Raw genomic sequence first — 16840 nt, 5'->3', positions numbered from 1 at the left:
GGGAACACTGCTTTGATCCTAGATATTTTCAGTAATGTCACAACCCAGGGCCTCAAAGCTCCTGATTGGAATTATTACTGCTCCTGAGAAAAAGAATCTGGGGGGAAACACAAACATATCTCCATGGCCACAGCCTTCTTAGTTCTGTTTGCTGCAACATTGAAGCATGAAGAAAATTCATTTAATGCTAATTATTTACATGGACTGGACTGATTAACGATATGATTTATGTATTTTAGGCTCAACCAGGTGACAACTCTACTAGAACCCCTATCCAGACAGAGCTCTACATACAAGCTGTCATTTTTGACCACGTTTCCAGAAGAAAGACTTAACTACCAACATGTTAGATGGTTTCCTAATGGTTTGCTAAGTTTAAATGACTCCTATAACCAGAAGCAAATTAGAATAATAAATGAGTCCTGTAGCTATAAGGCAAATCAGAATAATAAAAGTTGATAAAGAAATTAGAAAGAAAATCATGATCTTGATTATCTGTTTTGTGGTACAAATAACTTCTTAATCTGATTTGAGGTTTTTCTAAATTTTTTTCCCCCTAAACACTGAAGCTGATTGCAGTAGTTCATGGGAGAAAATCTTATGGCTATTTCAAAGATATAGTAATTAGTGACTTCTTTTGTACCTCAGATTTTCCACGTGTTTCCAAATGTTCCAAAAATGTTCTGGGTCCTACTATTGCCAAATATAGCAGGCCAAGCCTTATACCACATGGCAGTGCTAGCTCCCGAAATCACTGGAAGACAGGCATAAGGAAATATAAATACAAGGTTTTTAGTAGCACTACATGAGTAAATATAATCTGAAATATCCCATGAGATGATGTATAAAATGATTGAAGTGTTTGATATGTTTATGTGCCTGGACAATATGAACCCCATGACAATAAAGCTGAGAAAATGAAATCTAAAGGAAACCAAAAGATTTTAGAGAAATGACGACCTCAGAAGAGTGAAGAACATGTTTTCCTAATATAACCCTGCAGGTGACTTTTGTGCAGAAAAGATGTTCAGAGGCCATTTGTGATTTAAGATTCATATTTGGCTCTTCCTCTTCTCCTTCCCATTGTCTTTCTTCCCTTTCTAAACAATCCAGTTCTAAAGCAATTAGGTGGAGCCAAGCAAGGTAGAAGTCTGCTCAGTGTGGGTATGGGGGTGGGAAATCCCGGAGCAGGAATTCCCCAGTTGCAATGGGGTGACAAGGCTGTATTCATGGTGGAGGTGATGGTCTGGCACGAGGTGTCAGATCTCAGTCTAGGTGAGTAGCGTGGTGTTAAATTAGAATTGGATATATTGGTGTGATCTCATCATTTTCAATATATACAACAGGTACAGAATATATGTTAATGTGTGTATGTCTGCATATTCCAATGCTCCATCCACTGAGAGGGCCTTGGAGCAGCAGCACCCAATATCAGTGAGCACAGCACACCTAGCACCCAGATCTTAGTTTCTCAACACCATTTTCTGCCAAAGGGAAGAAGGGATCCTTAGAGAAATGACTGATTCCAGGGCTGAGGCAGGGAAAATAAAAGAGTCTGGAATCTCTGTGCCAGAAAGCAAAGCAGTTCTGGAAAAATGAAGGGGACTTATCAAAAGGACACAGAATCCACCTTGAAAGTGTTCCCACTGGCCAAATCTGGGACAGTTTGAGCATCAAAATAAATAGTGATAACAACAGGCATAAAATAGGAAACCATGAGTCTATACTGATCTATGTAAATGAGTAATTGATGAGGAATGGGATATTTAGATAGTATCTCACATAAAATACTTATTAATTAGAGAGGGAAAAATGGAAAAGCCTGAAAGACACCACTTTCATAAGTGATCAAAGAGAATATGATAAGTAATGAGATGAACTGAATTTGTTCCCCACTGAAGAAGATGCAACAGAGGAACTCAGCATCCCTTTCGTAATAATCCTGCCAAAGTTGCATAACCTGAATCTAATCAAGAGAAAACACAGACAAACCCAAATCCAAGGACATTAAACAAAATAACCGGCTTGACGTCTTCAAAAGTGTCAAGATCATCAAAGTAGAAGACTGAGAAATTGTCCCAGATTGAGTGAGACTAGAGAGACATGATAATCAAATGCAACACAAGACTCTGAGTTTCATTCGTACCGTATAAAGGGAATTTGGGGACAACTGGTGAAAATTGAATGATTTCTGAAGATTAGATGGTAGTAATATAAAAATGTTTATGTCCTGATTTTGATGATTATGTTGTGGTTATATTAGAAAATGTCCTTGATCGTAGGAAATTACACTAAAGCATTTGGGAGTCAAAGGGCATCATGTCAGCAAATTATTTATAAAATTTTATGGGGAAAAATTATTTGTGCTGTACTTGCAGCTTTTCTGTAAGTCTGAGATTGTTTTTGAAATAAAATAATTTGATTTATTATATTTATCAGTTCAAAACTCTACTTATATTTTAAGTATGTACACAAATTAGTTTGTTCTATCTATAGATTTGATGAAATTTTAGCAATCATTTTTATTTCTTCCATAGTTCAGTTAACTAAGTTCCTTTAAACATTTTAAATTTTATTTATGAACTTCATTACATTCAATTTTCTAATGAATTCAAATTTCCAAGTAACAAATAAGCTTTCATACACATTTAAATAGCTGTCATAAATTTAATAAATTAAAATTGTAATGATTCATGTTCTCTTAAAGTTTAAATATAGTTCATAAATTTATAAAATTTCAATTTAAAATAGTCCGAATTAACTATTCAAATATCACATTTTATTTTATTTTTAAATAAAAGTAACTTCTATCAAGATTTAAATTTCTCTTAATCCCTTTTTTCTAGGAGCTGCCTCTCAGCTGATCTAATTTAGATATTTTTTCTTTTTTTTATTGAAGTATAGTTGATTTGCAATGTTGCATTAGTTTCAGGTGTACAGCAAAGTGATTCAGTTATAGATACTTTTCATATTATTTTCCATTATAGGTTATTACAATATATTGAATATAATTCCCTGTGCTATACAGTAAATCCTATTGCTGATCTATTTCATGTACAGTAGTTTGCATCTGTTAATCCCATACTCCTAATTTATCCCTCCCCTCCCCATTCCTTTCCCCTTTGTAACCATAAACAGTAAGTCCCCTACATACAAACCTTCAGTTGCAAACTTTCAAAGATGTGAAAGTACGTTCACATCTCCAATCACGTAAGTTAGTTCACGTGCCTGGCGTACATTGTCATATGTGTGCATCCTCTACAAGTGGTTGTGCTTTTGTGTACTTTACTGTACAGAACTGTATAGAGTACAGTAGTACAGTATCTTTATTTCAAGCCCAGGATGTCCAGAATCAAGCGTAAAAGCAGCGGTGATGTAGCTGGTACTGCTAAGAAACGCCAAGCGATAACAATGGAACTTGCTGTGCATAGCAAGGAGGAAGAGAGACAAGAGGAAGAAGAAGTAACTGAAGAACTGAAGAGATTCACGACACAACAAATGGCTAGGGGATTTTCTTCATTTGAGGAGGTACTGTTAGTTTTTGAGGCACAGGACCCGAAAGTAGAATGGTACACAAAGGTTGAAGCAATGCAACCTTCTGCAAGGTTCAGAATGCAATCCAGTGCTACCATGTCATCTATGATGAGAAAAAAAGAGCTACTATCCAGACATCACTGGGTCATTTTTTCAAGAGAGTAGAAAGAATAGAATCCAGCAAGGAACCAGAACCTGTGCCATCAACATCAGGCGTGAGTGAAATTGCAGCTTGCCCTCCGTCTCCTGTTGCTTACGATCCTTCAGCTCTACCATCTCCCACCTCCTCCCCTTCGTCCAGTCAGTAACTCTTCTTGCCTGTTCACTCGATGCCAGCCCCTGGATGCCAGCTGTTGTACTGTACTACTGTACTTTTCAAGGTATTGTACTGTGAGATTTAAAATGTTTTCTTTATTTTTTGTGTTTGTTTGTTTTTTATGTATTATTTGTATGAAAAGTATTGTAAACCTATTACAGTACAATACTATATAGCCAGTTGTGTTGGTTGGGTACCTAGACTAACTTTGTTGGACTTAAAAACGCACTCTCGGAATGGAACTTGTTCGTGTGTAGGGGACTTAACTGAATTTGTTTTCTATGCCTGTGAGTCTGTTTCTGTTTTGTAAACATTTTAAACTGGAAAAATAATGCTTACATATTAAATACTCTATCCTCTAATATGCCATTGTTTCTTAAATGTTTTAACTATTTTAAATATTTTTAAGTGTAGGTATTTCAAATATTTAAAATACTTTGTATATTTACAGATTATTCCTATATTTAGTCCCATGGTTTAAGACACAAAAATTAATTATGTCATCACAAGTAATTTTTACTTTACCTTCTGAACTGAATTTAATGATAGTAAATACTGAACAGAGATTTGAGTTAGGTTATGGGATGTTTTTGTTTGCTAGGGCTGCCATAAGAAAATACCACAGACTGGGTGGCTGAAACAACAGAAATTTATGTTCTGACACTTCTGGAGACTGTAAGTCCAAGATCAAGTTATCAACAAGTTTGGTTTCTTCTGAGGCCTCTCTCCTTGGCTTGCAGACGGCATGCTTCTTGCTGTTCTTTGCATGGTCTTTCCTCTGTGCAGGCGTCCCTGGTGTCTCTCCATGTGTCAAAATTTCTTATTCTTGTGAGAACAACAGTCAGATTGGATTAGAATCCACCATAATGACGTCATTTTAACTCAGTTACCTCTTTACACACCCTTTCTCAAAGTACAATCACATTCTGAGGTACCAGGGGTGGGGTGGGGGGGCGGGGTGGAGCTTTAGCTATGAATTTGGGCACAATTTGGCCCATAACACGGGTTGTGGACTACAAATACCCAGGACATTCTCATGATTAGAATGTCTCGTTCAATGCTAAGCCAAGTCTAGACTTCTGAGGGTTCCTTCTGAGGTTCATGTCTTTTAAATGTGGATGGCCTTGGATTCAGATGTCATATTGCCTAGTTTTGTAGCCTGATTTAAGTTTGCAGCACCCACCCAGGTTGACTGATATTCAAGGTTTCATTCTATTTCTGATTTTTTTTCATATTCTTTCTGTCAACAGAGCCACAATTCCTATAAATGTTTAAATAACATCCCATTTTGTTGAGCTTATCTCTCACATCTTACCTTGCTCTGTGGTCGCAGTACTGAGGTCAAACTAATGCAACTATTAGTAAGTGGAAATTCCTTTTATGGAAGCTCATTAGGTTGACTTTTACCCAGTAAAGAAGAGAGAGCAATTAGAAAGCTGCTGTGCCTGAGTCCAGGGTACACGAAGAAAGTAATTTTAACTTGAAGTTAATGGTTGAATGCAGGGCCAAGGAAATGGAATATGTGAAATGAATGTGAGAATCAGCAGAACAGCGGGCCAAAGACACAGGACCAAAGAATGAGCTAGCCAACAGAAAGGAAATGAAACCAGAAATCGAGCAATGCAATACAAAGTAAAGAGCATTAAGAACCAGACTGTTTGGCAAGCTGATGTTGGTAATTGGCCAAATCACTTTATCTCTCCAGACTTTGGCTCTTGAAGGTCCCTTCAAAATACAAAACATCTATGATTTCTCCTTGCTGTTTTTCTAATCTATTTATAGACTCCCTCAGATGAACAGAATAACCTTGCTAGGTAAGTGTAATTTTCTCCAAGTGATAGTTTAAGTGCATTGTCCAAGACTCTAGTTGCAAGTGATGGCTAACCAATTTGAAGCCTTATTATAAAAACACTGAGGGGTCTCCCAGAACTAAAGAAAGGAATATGCCTGCATCCCAGGAATAATCATAATCAAACACTTGAACACTATCAGACATCCCGCTCTATCTCATTACTGTATTTTTCCCTGTGCATCATTATTCTTTCCAACGAAACAGCCTCTCTGTTTCTCCAGACACACTTTTCTCTCTCTTCCTCTCCCCCTTTCCCTCCCTCTCCCTCTTCCTCTCTCTCTTCCTCCCTCTTTCCTTCCCTCCCTTCACCCTTCTCTTTTTTCCCCAAGTCCTTCTCTTTTTTGCCCAGAGAAGGGAAACTTGACTCAGCATCAGTCGGGAGCCAAGCCCCACTAAAATCGAACTGTCAGGCTGGGAAGATTTATGTTCTCCTTAATACAACTATAACAATTTTGTGAATGAATGAGAATCTTCAGAAAAGCAGGTAATTCTGTGACAAAACAATGCATCCAGTTCAATGGAGTAGAGAGAGAGTGTAGGAGAGAGAAAAGGGAGAAGCCTGGGATGCTAAGGTACTCAGTCATTGGAGTAGCAATTCATTCTTCCTCTTTTCACTGGTGGTGACAAAAGCAAGAAAAGCAGCAGTGGCAATGTGACTGGATGAATATTCTTTTTGTGTGATTCCTGCTTTATAACACAGCTTTCTAAGATAAGAAATTATACAATTAAACCTGCCTGATCTATGACCAACCTCCTCAAATGTTATTGTATTTTCCAGAATAATCTGATTTAAACAATCGACAATAACCAGAAACTATATTAATCTCAAGGAAATTAAAAAGAAATATCTACTTATTTAATTATAGAGGACACACTACTTACTCATTTGTTTGTTTCTTGTGAGCCAGATACTCTTCCAGGGGCACAATACTGAATAAGTGCTTCCCTCAAGAAATTCACCAACTTGGATTAAAAAGAAATCTGAGGGATCTTATGCTTTTATTTTTGTTGCTGTTGCTGCTGCTATTATGGATGGATTTCCTCCTCATTACGGCTGCCAATAGACTGTTACAGGTGTTCCATGGATTGGCCAAGACTTTCCAGAACCATATGAAGTCATGAGGATGACCATGCTGGTTTATTGGGAATACCACTAAGGAAGTATTTCCCAAAGTATGTTCTGTAGCACACTAGTCTTTTTAAAGTATCTTCCAAAAATTAAAATTTTCTGTGGTCGAATAAGACTGAGAAATTGCATACCACAAATTTCTCCTAGAGACTTACAATGTGGCATTTTATTGACTCTGAGAAGTTCCAAAATAAAGACAGCTCTGTAAATTTGTTTAAGTTCCCACACAAATTGTCCACTGATCAACACCTCTCCGTTTTCACCATCAAACACCTATTAGTGTCTGAGTTACCAGAGGCTTTCTGTTGTTGTTTGCAAGCCACAAAAACAAATCTCACACATTTAAGCAGATATAGGAGTATACTAGAATCCAAGGAATGGTTGAAAGCTAAGACTCAGGAAAGAAAGAATAAAGAATTCTGGAAGCCTCTCTGTCAAACACTGTCAGTAAATAAAGCAGAGCTCCATCCACTTCCCAGTCTCTGTCAATCCCAAATTTCAAATTCTCAGGAGATGGAACCTGATCAGCCACAGGAGGGTCAGGTGTCCCCCACTGCATCAGTCAGCAATGGTCAAGGTCGGATGGTAGACATAACACTTGGAAGTTCATCCCTATGTCTCAAGGGCTGTTTCTAGAGAGGGGGAGATTATCATAAGTTGGGAAGACACCCAAGAGATATCTACTATGAAATCTCTTGAAACTAGCAACACACTTAGTTAAAAATCATTAGTGTGATGTTGACTCTTGATTTAATATTAATATTTTAATCTGGGGGAAATATACTCCTATTCCTAATGCTGCTTTGAGACTTAACCAGGAATGGATGTCAGTGTTTCCTTCCAAATGCAGTTTTGCCATCAGTTGAAATTATTATGAATAAAATTAAGTTGTACAGTGTGCTATGTGTATAAATTTTGAGATGTCTTCCAGGTAAAAATTCTTCTTGAATTATTTCTTCAATAGACAATCCAAATTGTTTTGCTCATATATTATTTGAGATTTCTGCAATTCTATTTATGAGAGTGCTTTCTATGTATGTAGTTTTCCTCTTTGTCAATAACAGTTTATTTATGGACACTGGATATTGAATTTTATGTAACTTTTTTAATTAATAGAATTTATTTTCTTGGATAAGTTTTAGGTCTACAGAAAAACTGAGCAGAAAGTATAGTTTCCATATACCTCTTCTCCCCATACTTACATGGCTTCCCTTGTTATTAACATCTTGCATTAATGTGCTATGTTTGTTACAATTAATAAACCAAATTGAAAAATTATTAACTAAGTCCATAGTTTACATTAGGGATCATTCTTTGTGCTGTCATTCAGTTCTATGGATTTTGACAAATAAGTACTGTTTTGTATCCACCATAACAGTTATCAAAGCAGATATCCAAATATCGAGCCCTAAATATTCCCTGTGCCCAGGTACTCATCCCTCTCCCTCTATCTCCTTTAACCTCTGGGAACCACTTATCTTTTTACTGTCTCTATAGTTTTGCCTTTTCCAGAATGTCATATAGTTGGAATCATGTAGTACATAGCCATTTCAGAGTGGCTTCTTTCACTTAGTAATATGCATTTAAAGTTCCTCCATGTCTTTTCATGGCTTGAGAGCTCATTTCTTTTTAGTGCTGAATGATAGTCCATTGTCTGGATGTACCACAGTTTATTTATCCACTTACCTATTGAAGCATCTTGGTTGCTTCCAAGTTTTGGCAGTTATGGTATAAATCTGCTATAAATAGCCACGTGCAGGTTTTTGTGTGGACAGGTTTTCAACTCATTTGGGTATATATCTAGGACTGTGATTGCTGGATCATATGGTAAGACTATGTTTAGCTTTGCAAGAAACTGTCAAACTGTTTACCAAAGTGGCTGTACCACCAACAGTGAATGACAGTGCCCATTGTTCTATATCCTTGTCAGCATTTCGTGTTGTCAGTGTTTTGGATTTTGGCCTTTCTAGTACGTATGTAATAGTATTTCAGTTGTTTTAATTTGCAATTTCCTAATAACATATGATATTGAGCATCTTTTCATATGCTTATTTTCCATCTGTATATCTTCTTTGGTCAGGTATCTGTTCAAATATTTTGTCCACTTTTTAATTGGACTGTTTCCTTATTGTTTTAGGTGTTCTTTGTATATTTTGGACACAAGTCCTTTACCAGATACACTTTGCAAATATTTTTTTCCCAATCTGTGGCTTTTCTTTTCATTCTCTTAAAGTATACAGTATAGTTTTTTCATACTATCTTTAAAAGACTCTTTAAAAATCAAAGTTGGCTTTTTCCATATATGAGAAAAGTTTTTATGTAGAATTTCGACTATCTTTTTTAAAAAGTTTGACATAATTCTCAACAGTAAAACCACATGGCTCATAGCTTTTCACAAAAAATTTTTGATTATTTCTGATAAGAGAAAATAATGCTTTTTATTTCTTGAGACAATTTGAATGTTAAATTTTTCTCAGATATCTACTGCATTGAAATTTTCTAATATATTTTCATAGAATAGTATATAGTATCTTCATAGTATATTTCCTCTATACTTTTTTGTGATATCAAATATCTAATTCCTATTTTTAAAATTTGTGTTGACCTTTTCCCTTAATTATATTCATAAGATATTTGGTTTTAAAGAGCTTACCATTTTATTTTTTAATTGATTCTTATTAATTTTATTTTAATTTTTATTCTTCACCACATCCTTCTTTATGCCTTTTTAGGTATGTTTTGTTGTTTTTCCCAAACTCCTTGAGTTGTGATTAGTCATTTATTTTTTATTTCTGTTTTTTTAAAATAATGAAAGCTTTTAACACAAAATCTTTCCTTCTGAGAACAGCTTTGGCCACAATCAACAAATTTTGAGAATTAGTGTTATCATTTTTCTTATTTATTAAGTACTCCACACTTGTAGATTTGCACTTGCCTTTAGCACAAAATTTTTGTTGAATCCTTTTTTAATTTCAAAGTAACCCTAATTACTTTTGTCTAAGGTTGTGAACATGATTTCTAATTTTACTGCATTGTTGTCAAAGAACCTTGCCTTTATAGTTCCTACTTTGGGGATTTTATTGCTTTCTTTTGTTACTTAGCTTAGAGTTAGTTTTATTTTTTTAGTTTAGTGTTCCACAGATGGTTGAAAAAACTGAGTATTGTTTTAATATGCATTTAAACTTTATTAACATATTATCCAAGTACCTATATCTCTTGTTTTATGTGTATATCTGTGTATGTATGTACATATGTATGAATGTATATATTTTGGCCCATCAGAGGCTAACAGAGATATAGTCAAGCTTTCTACTAAAAAGTGTTTATTATTCCTTGTAAATCTAAAAATTTTTGTTTAATTAATTTTGAAACTCTTCTTTTGCTGTTCTTCATGGGCATTGTCAGCATTGGTTTTACCTTTACTAAAAGAAAAGAACCTTCAATTTCCTTTTTTTTTTTTTAACCTGCATCCTATTTTTTTCTGAAATTTAAAATACCAACCTTACTTTATATCTGTTTTTATTTGTCTGATAAATAAGTGCCCAATTTATTACCACTCCCAACATTTTTCAGTACTTATTAATGTAATCTTAAGGTATAAGGCTATATTATTTTCATTTTTAATATATCCTCTCTTTCAATAATATTTACTGAAATTTAAAATCAGTTTTGTAGCAATATTTATGATAGTTGTTCTCAATTCTGTTTTTAAAGTGCTTGAATGTCACCTTCAGTACCTTTATAAGGGACTGGAGTTTTTATAGAATGAAATCTCTATTCTTAAATTCTAATTTTATCAAGTAATTTCCTTTATTTTAAATTCCAAAATTACATTTACCTTCTCATGGCAAATAACTCAAACAGGATTGAAAAATAGAAAACTGGAAGTCAAGTCCCCTCCCTCATAGGTCGGGGGTGGGGAGTGAAGTGAGTTAGATGCCTGGGCACAAAATTTAAGGAGATACTTAATCTCAGGGTGCTTCCTGTAACCTGTAGCCTAGGTGCCTAATTCACCTCACTGTAGGTCTGGCTCTGCTTTCTTGTACTCAGTCCACTCTAGAAAAGACTACTGCTAATGGTTTCTTTTCTCTCTTTCCAGGAAATTGTCTGTGGTTGCATGTATATGTATGTGTGGCTTTTTTTCCCCTAAATACTTGGGATCATTGCTACATGCCACTTCTTATTGCTCCATACTTAGAATGAAAGTCACCCACTCACTTCAATAAATATTAAGATGCCTGCTGTTGTAGTTATTTACGCAAGACAAAGACCAAGAGAACATGAACATATTTTAGTCTTCCTAAGTACTGCATGCTGTTCCATTGTAGAAATGCGCCATAATGTTTTTAACCAGTCTGGTATTTATGGTATTTAACTGTTTGTTGTCACAAACTATACTTTTGTTAACATCCTTTTTTCATGTATTTTTCTGCCATGGAGTGAATTTACATGTAAGAGAAATTCCTGAACATAGAACTGCTGGGTCAAAAGGTATGTCTAAATGTTTATGGGTATTATCAAATTGCCATCACAAAATGTTACACCAATTCATAGCCCTAAAGTGCATATGAAGGTGCATCTTTCTCCTCACTGATACTGCATCTTAGCGATCTTTTCATTATCTGCCTCACTAATAGGTAAATATTTGTTTTCCATTGTAGTTTCATTGTATTTATTTAATCATAAGTGAGTTTAAACATATTTTTATGTATTTATTGAATACCTTTATGTATTTTTGCATTTTTGCCTACTTCTTATTTTGATGTTCTTTATTTTCTAATTGATTTGGGAAAGTTTGGGATATATAAACAATTCTTTTTTTCTGAAATATGTGATGCAAATATTTTTCTCAGTTTATTGTTATTTGATTTTCTATGGTAACATTTGTTGTGCAAAAGGATTTAATTTTTAAGTAGTCAAGTTCAATTGTGCTTAGCTTTTGCATTTAATGGCAGAAAGATTTCCCCACTCCAAGATGGTAATAACATTAAAATTTTTCTTCTGATACTTTTATTGTTGTTTAGATGTACATTTTTGTACATTTGTGATTTATTTTGATGTAAAGGATGATGCAGGAAATTTAACATAATGATTTTCTGAAATAGCTATTAATTTGTCCCAGTATTTTTCAAAATAATTCACTTTTTCTTCACTAATTTAAAATCCCAAATTTATCATAATAAATTCACCCATTTTTTAGTTCATTTCTAGTAACTCTATCTCATGTATTGCTGGGTCATTGCATGCTTTAATTTCTTTTTTCTTATAATAGCTTTTAATGTCCTTTAGAGCACATTCATCTTCATTACGTTTTTTATAGTTCACACAATAATTTTTTTACATTATCTTTAATATTTTCAAATTCCAAAAGGTCATATAAGGAATGTACACATTTAGAATAATATCTGTCACATAGTAAATACTCAATAAATTTTAGCCACTTAAATTAATTGTCCAATGAAGTAAAATCTATCCAGACCTTGGAAGATGGTGACATTTCCACTGTCTCCACTCACTCTGCACTTGGATGTTGCTTGAATTATCTACTCACATATGTTCCTCAACCACAGCAGAACGCATGCAGCTGTCCTTAGCAGTCATTTATATTGTGTATCTGTCCTAGGCTGAGTTAGGACTTTCTCCTATGCTCATCATGCCAAGCACCAAAAGATATTGTGACAATTGTTATTCCCAGCATGCACTTTTACCAAGATTCTTCTTATCTGCTCAAGGGTCTTGTACCTGGGGCATACATACACACTACTGCAAGGATTCCTTCTTCTTCTTGTGCAGTTATTTTAAGAGTGGTAAAATAATGGTACACATGTGAGAGAGCAGTGCTTTTTTTTTTTAATTTTTATTGAAGTATAGTTGATTTACAATGTTCTGTTAGTTTCCGGTGTACCGCAAAGTAGTTATACATATACATATATACACTCTTTTTTTTTTTAAGATTCTTTTCCCATATAGGCCAGAGTACTGAGTAGAGTTCCCTGAGCTATACAGCAGGTTCTTATTACTTAACTATTTTATACATAGTAGTGTGTATATGTCAGTCCCAATCTCCCAGTTTATCCCCAGTAACCATAAGTTTGTTTTCTACATCTGTGACTCTACTTCTGTTTTGTAAATAAGTTCATTTGTACCTTTTTAAATTAGATTCCACATATAAGCAATACCATATGACATTTGTCTTTCTGTGTCTGACACTTCACTCAGTATGACAGTCTCTAGGTACATCCATGTTGCTGCAAATGGCATTATTTTGTTCTTTTTTATGGCTGAGTAATATTCCATTGTATATATGTACCACATCTTCTTTGTCCATTCCTCTGCTGATGGACATTTAGGTTGCTTCCATGACCTGGCTATTGTAAATAGTGCTGCAGTGAACATTGGGGTGCATGTATCTTTTCGAGTTATGGTTTTCTTAGGGTATATGCCCAGGAGTGGGATTGCTGGGTCATATGGTAGTTCTATTTTTAGTCTTTTAAGGAACCTCCATACTGTTCTCCATAGTGGCTGTTTTTAAATTGTATTCTTCAGAGCCCTGAAGTTACAGTTAAAAGCCTTAAGGCTTTTAGAAGGCAATAGAAGGCAGAGCTAATGGATCTCCAAGATTCCTGTGCATTTTCAGCTACAACTGCTCTTTATGTTTCAAGAAATACTTCATTGGGACAAATGATGAAATTATTTTTAAAATAAAGGTTGGGGAGGGGAGGACAAGACAGCAGAGGACTCCTATCCAACCCTCTAGGTAATGTAGACCAGGGTTTCTCAGCATCAGCACTATTGATGTTTTGGGCTAATAGCTTCTTTATTTTAGAGGGGAATATTCTGTGAGCTGTAGGATGTACAGCAACAGCTTTGGCCTCTAGCTAGTAGCAATCCTTACACACTTGTAATAGAAAAAATGTCTGCAGACATTGCCAAAACTCGTATGGTTGGCAAAATCGTCAGCAGTTGAGAACCACAGGTATAGATCATGCCTTTGCATCTTGAGGCCATAACAGTGGGTGTGTGAAGCACCACATATCTTTCTTCAGTTTGACAAGTTTGCTTTCGATCACATGTTTTTCAATCCATTTTATCAGACTTTAATTAATAAGTGTTCCCTCCAGGCTCTATTAGATTTAATAATTTAGTGTTTATAAGGTTAGGAAAACTGCATCAAGTCCTCCTAGTGTGATAGCACTTAATACCAGCCTCCTTGAAGACTTTAAATTGTATGGTACTGCCATAGTAATCAGAAAATTATTAGTTAATGATGAACAGCAAATAAACATAAATCAAGCAATGTTTTCTAATTGGTGGGTTTCAGCCTCCAATAGCCCATGAAAACATGCATAAGAATTGGATACCTGGTAACTGATACCTTGAATCAGTCTTTATTTTACTTTCACTTCTTTCTCACCAGACCAGTTTGGATCTCAATTTCTCTAATATTTCATTTGCTCTGTTCTTACACTTTGGACACTACTTGAGTGAATACTACCAGCTTTCAAATCTTCCTTTTGGTTCTCCCAATCCTTGCCACTGATGATTCTTATTTTTAAAATATCTATTTTTAAAGATCAAAACAGTCAATTTTTAAGAAAAGATATTTTATTTCATTTTCAACTGGCTCATAATGGAAAAAGAGAACATTATCTGAAAGATTTCCCCTTCTCAGGCATAATTTTCTTCCAAAAAATATGAACATTCAGCCAGTAATGTGTTGTGGTTATTTCTTTCAGGAAATCAAATAAGTAGGTGTTTGCTAATCTCATTATGTAATAAGTAATATTTAAAATTGAAAAATAATTTCTGCTTTTTCTTGGCAGTTTATTAATTCCATAGCTGGCATGTGATAGTGGGGGAAAATGTGCTTACTATGCAAGTCATAACCACATGTCAAAGTCAAAAGGTCAGTAAGCTTATAAACCAAATTTTTAGTTTTTAATTTGCCAATTTTGGTTTATTTTACATCTTTATTGGACTATTATTGCTTCACAATGGTGTGTTAGTTCTGCTTTATGACAAAGTCAGTCAGCTATATATATACATATATCCCCATATCTCCTCCCTCTTGAGTCTTCCTCCCACCCTCCCTATCCCACCCCTCTAGGTGGTCACAAAGGACCGAGCTGATCTCCCTGTGCTATGTGGCTGCTTCCCACTAGCTATCTATTTTACATTTGGTAGTGTATATGTCCATGCCATTCTCTCACGTCATCCCAGCTTACCCTTCCCCCTCCCCGTGTCCTCAAGTCCTTTCTCTACGTCTGCATCTTTATTCCTGTCCTGCCCCTAGGTTCTTCAGAAACATTTTTTTTTTTTTTTAGATTCCATATATATGTGTTAGCATACAGTATTTGTTTTACTCTTTCTGACTTACTTCACTCTGTATGACAGACTCTAGGTCAATCCACCTCACTACAAATAACTCAATTTCGTTTCTTTTTATGGCAGAGTAATATTCCATTGTATATATGTGCCACATCTTTGTTATGCATTTATCTGTCAATGGACACTTAGGTTGCTTCCATGTCCTGGCTATTGTAAATAGTGCTGCAATGAACATTGTGGTACATGACTCTTTTTGAATTATGGCTTTCTCAGGGTATATACTCAGTAGTGGGATTGCTGGGTCATATGGTAGTTCTATTTTTAGTTTTTTAGGGAACCTCCATACTGTTCTCCATAGTGGCTGTATCAATTTACATTCTCACCAACAGTGCAAGAGGGTTCCCTTTTCTCCACACCCTCTCCAACATTTATTGTTTCTAGATTTTTTGATGATGGCTATTCTGACCGGTGTGAGGTGATACCTCATTGTAGTTTTGATTTGCATTTCTCTAATCATTAGTGATGTTGAGCACCCTTTCATGTGTTTGTTTGCAATCTGTATATCTTCTTTGGAGAAATGTCTATTTAGGTCTTCTGCCCATTCTTGGATTGGGTTGTTCGTTTTTTTGATATTGAGCTGCATGAGCTGCTTGTAAATTCTGGAGATTAATCCCTTGTCAGTTGCTTCATTTGCAAATATTTTCTCCCATTCTGAGGGTTGTCTTTTGGTCTTGTTTATGGTTTCCTTTGCTGTGCAAAAGCTTTTAAGTTTCATTAGGTCCCATCTGTTTATTTTTATTTCCATTTCTCTAGGAGGTGGGTCAAAAAGGATCTTGCTGTGATTTGTGTCATAGAGTGTTCTGCCTATGTTTTCCTCTAAGAGTTTTATAGTGTCTGGCATTACATTTAGGTCTGTTAACCCATTTGGAGCTTCTTTTTGTATATGGTGTTAGGGAGTGTTCTAATTTCATTCTTTTCCATGTAGCTGTCCAGTTTTCCCAGCACCACGTATTGAAGAGGCTTTCTTTTCTCCATTGTATATTCTTGCCTCCTGTATCAAAAATAAGGTGACAATATTTGCGTGGGTTTATGTCTGGGCCTTCTGCCCTGTTCCATTGATCTATATTTCTGTTTTTGTGCCAGTACCATACTGTCTTGATGACTGTAGCTTTGTAGTATAGTCTGAAGTTCGGGAGCCTGATTCTTTGGGCTCCATTTTTCTTTCTCAAGATTGCTTTGGCTATTTGGGGTCTTTTGTGTTTCCATACAAATTGTGAAATTTTTCATTCTAGTTCTGTGAAAAATGCCACTGGTAGTTTGATAGGGATTGCATTGAATCTGTAGATAGCTTTGGGTAGTATAGTCATTTTAACAATGTTGATTCTTCCAATCCAAGAACATAGTATATTTCTCCATCCGTTTGTATCATCTTTAATTTCTTTCATCAGTGTCTTATAGTTTTCTGCTTACAGGTCTTTTGTCTCCTTAGGTAGGTTTATTCCTAGGTATTTTATTCTTTCTGTTGCAATGGTAAATGGGAGTATTTCTTTAATTTCTCTTTCAGATTTTTCATCATTAGGGTATAGGAATGCAAGAGATTTCTGTGCATTAATTTTGTATCCTGCTACTTTACCAAATTCATTGATTAGCTCTAGTAGTTTTCTGTAAGTATCTTCAGGTT

General features: G+C 35.2%; 1 protein-coding gene across 3 annotated transcripts in view; it reads left to right on the top strand.

Moving 5' to 3' along the window:
* CFAP299 (cilia and flagella associated protein 299) overlaps positions 1-2346 on the top strand; it is a 615047-nt gene extending 612701 nt beyond the window's left edge. For 2 of the 3 annotated variants that reach the window (XM_060147200.1, XM_060147199.1), the window contains one exon: positions 240-2346. In XM_060147200.1, coding sequence (XP_060003183.1) covers positions 240-335 — 96 coding nt within the window. In that variant the 3' untranslated portion in view covers positions 336-2346. The remainder of the gene's footprint in view (positions 1-239) is intronic. The other variant, XR_009540132.1, reaches the window with a different exon arrangement.
* The last annotated feature ends 14494 nt before the right edge of the window (positions 2347-16840 follow it).

Source organism: Lagenorhynchus albirostris, chromosome 4 (assembly GCF_949774975.1).
Source record: "Lagenorhynchus albirostris chromosome 4, mLagAlb1.1, whole genome shotgun sequence".
Taxonomy (NCBI): Eukaryota; Metazoa; Chordata; class Mammalia; order Artiodactyla; family Delphinidae; genus Lagenorhynchus; species Lagenorhynchus albirostris.
This window is presented reverse-complemented; position numbering and strand designations above follow the sequence as displayed.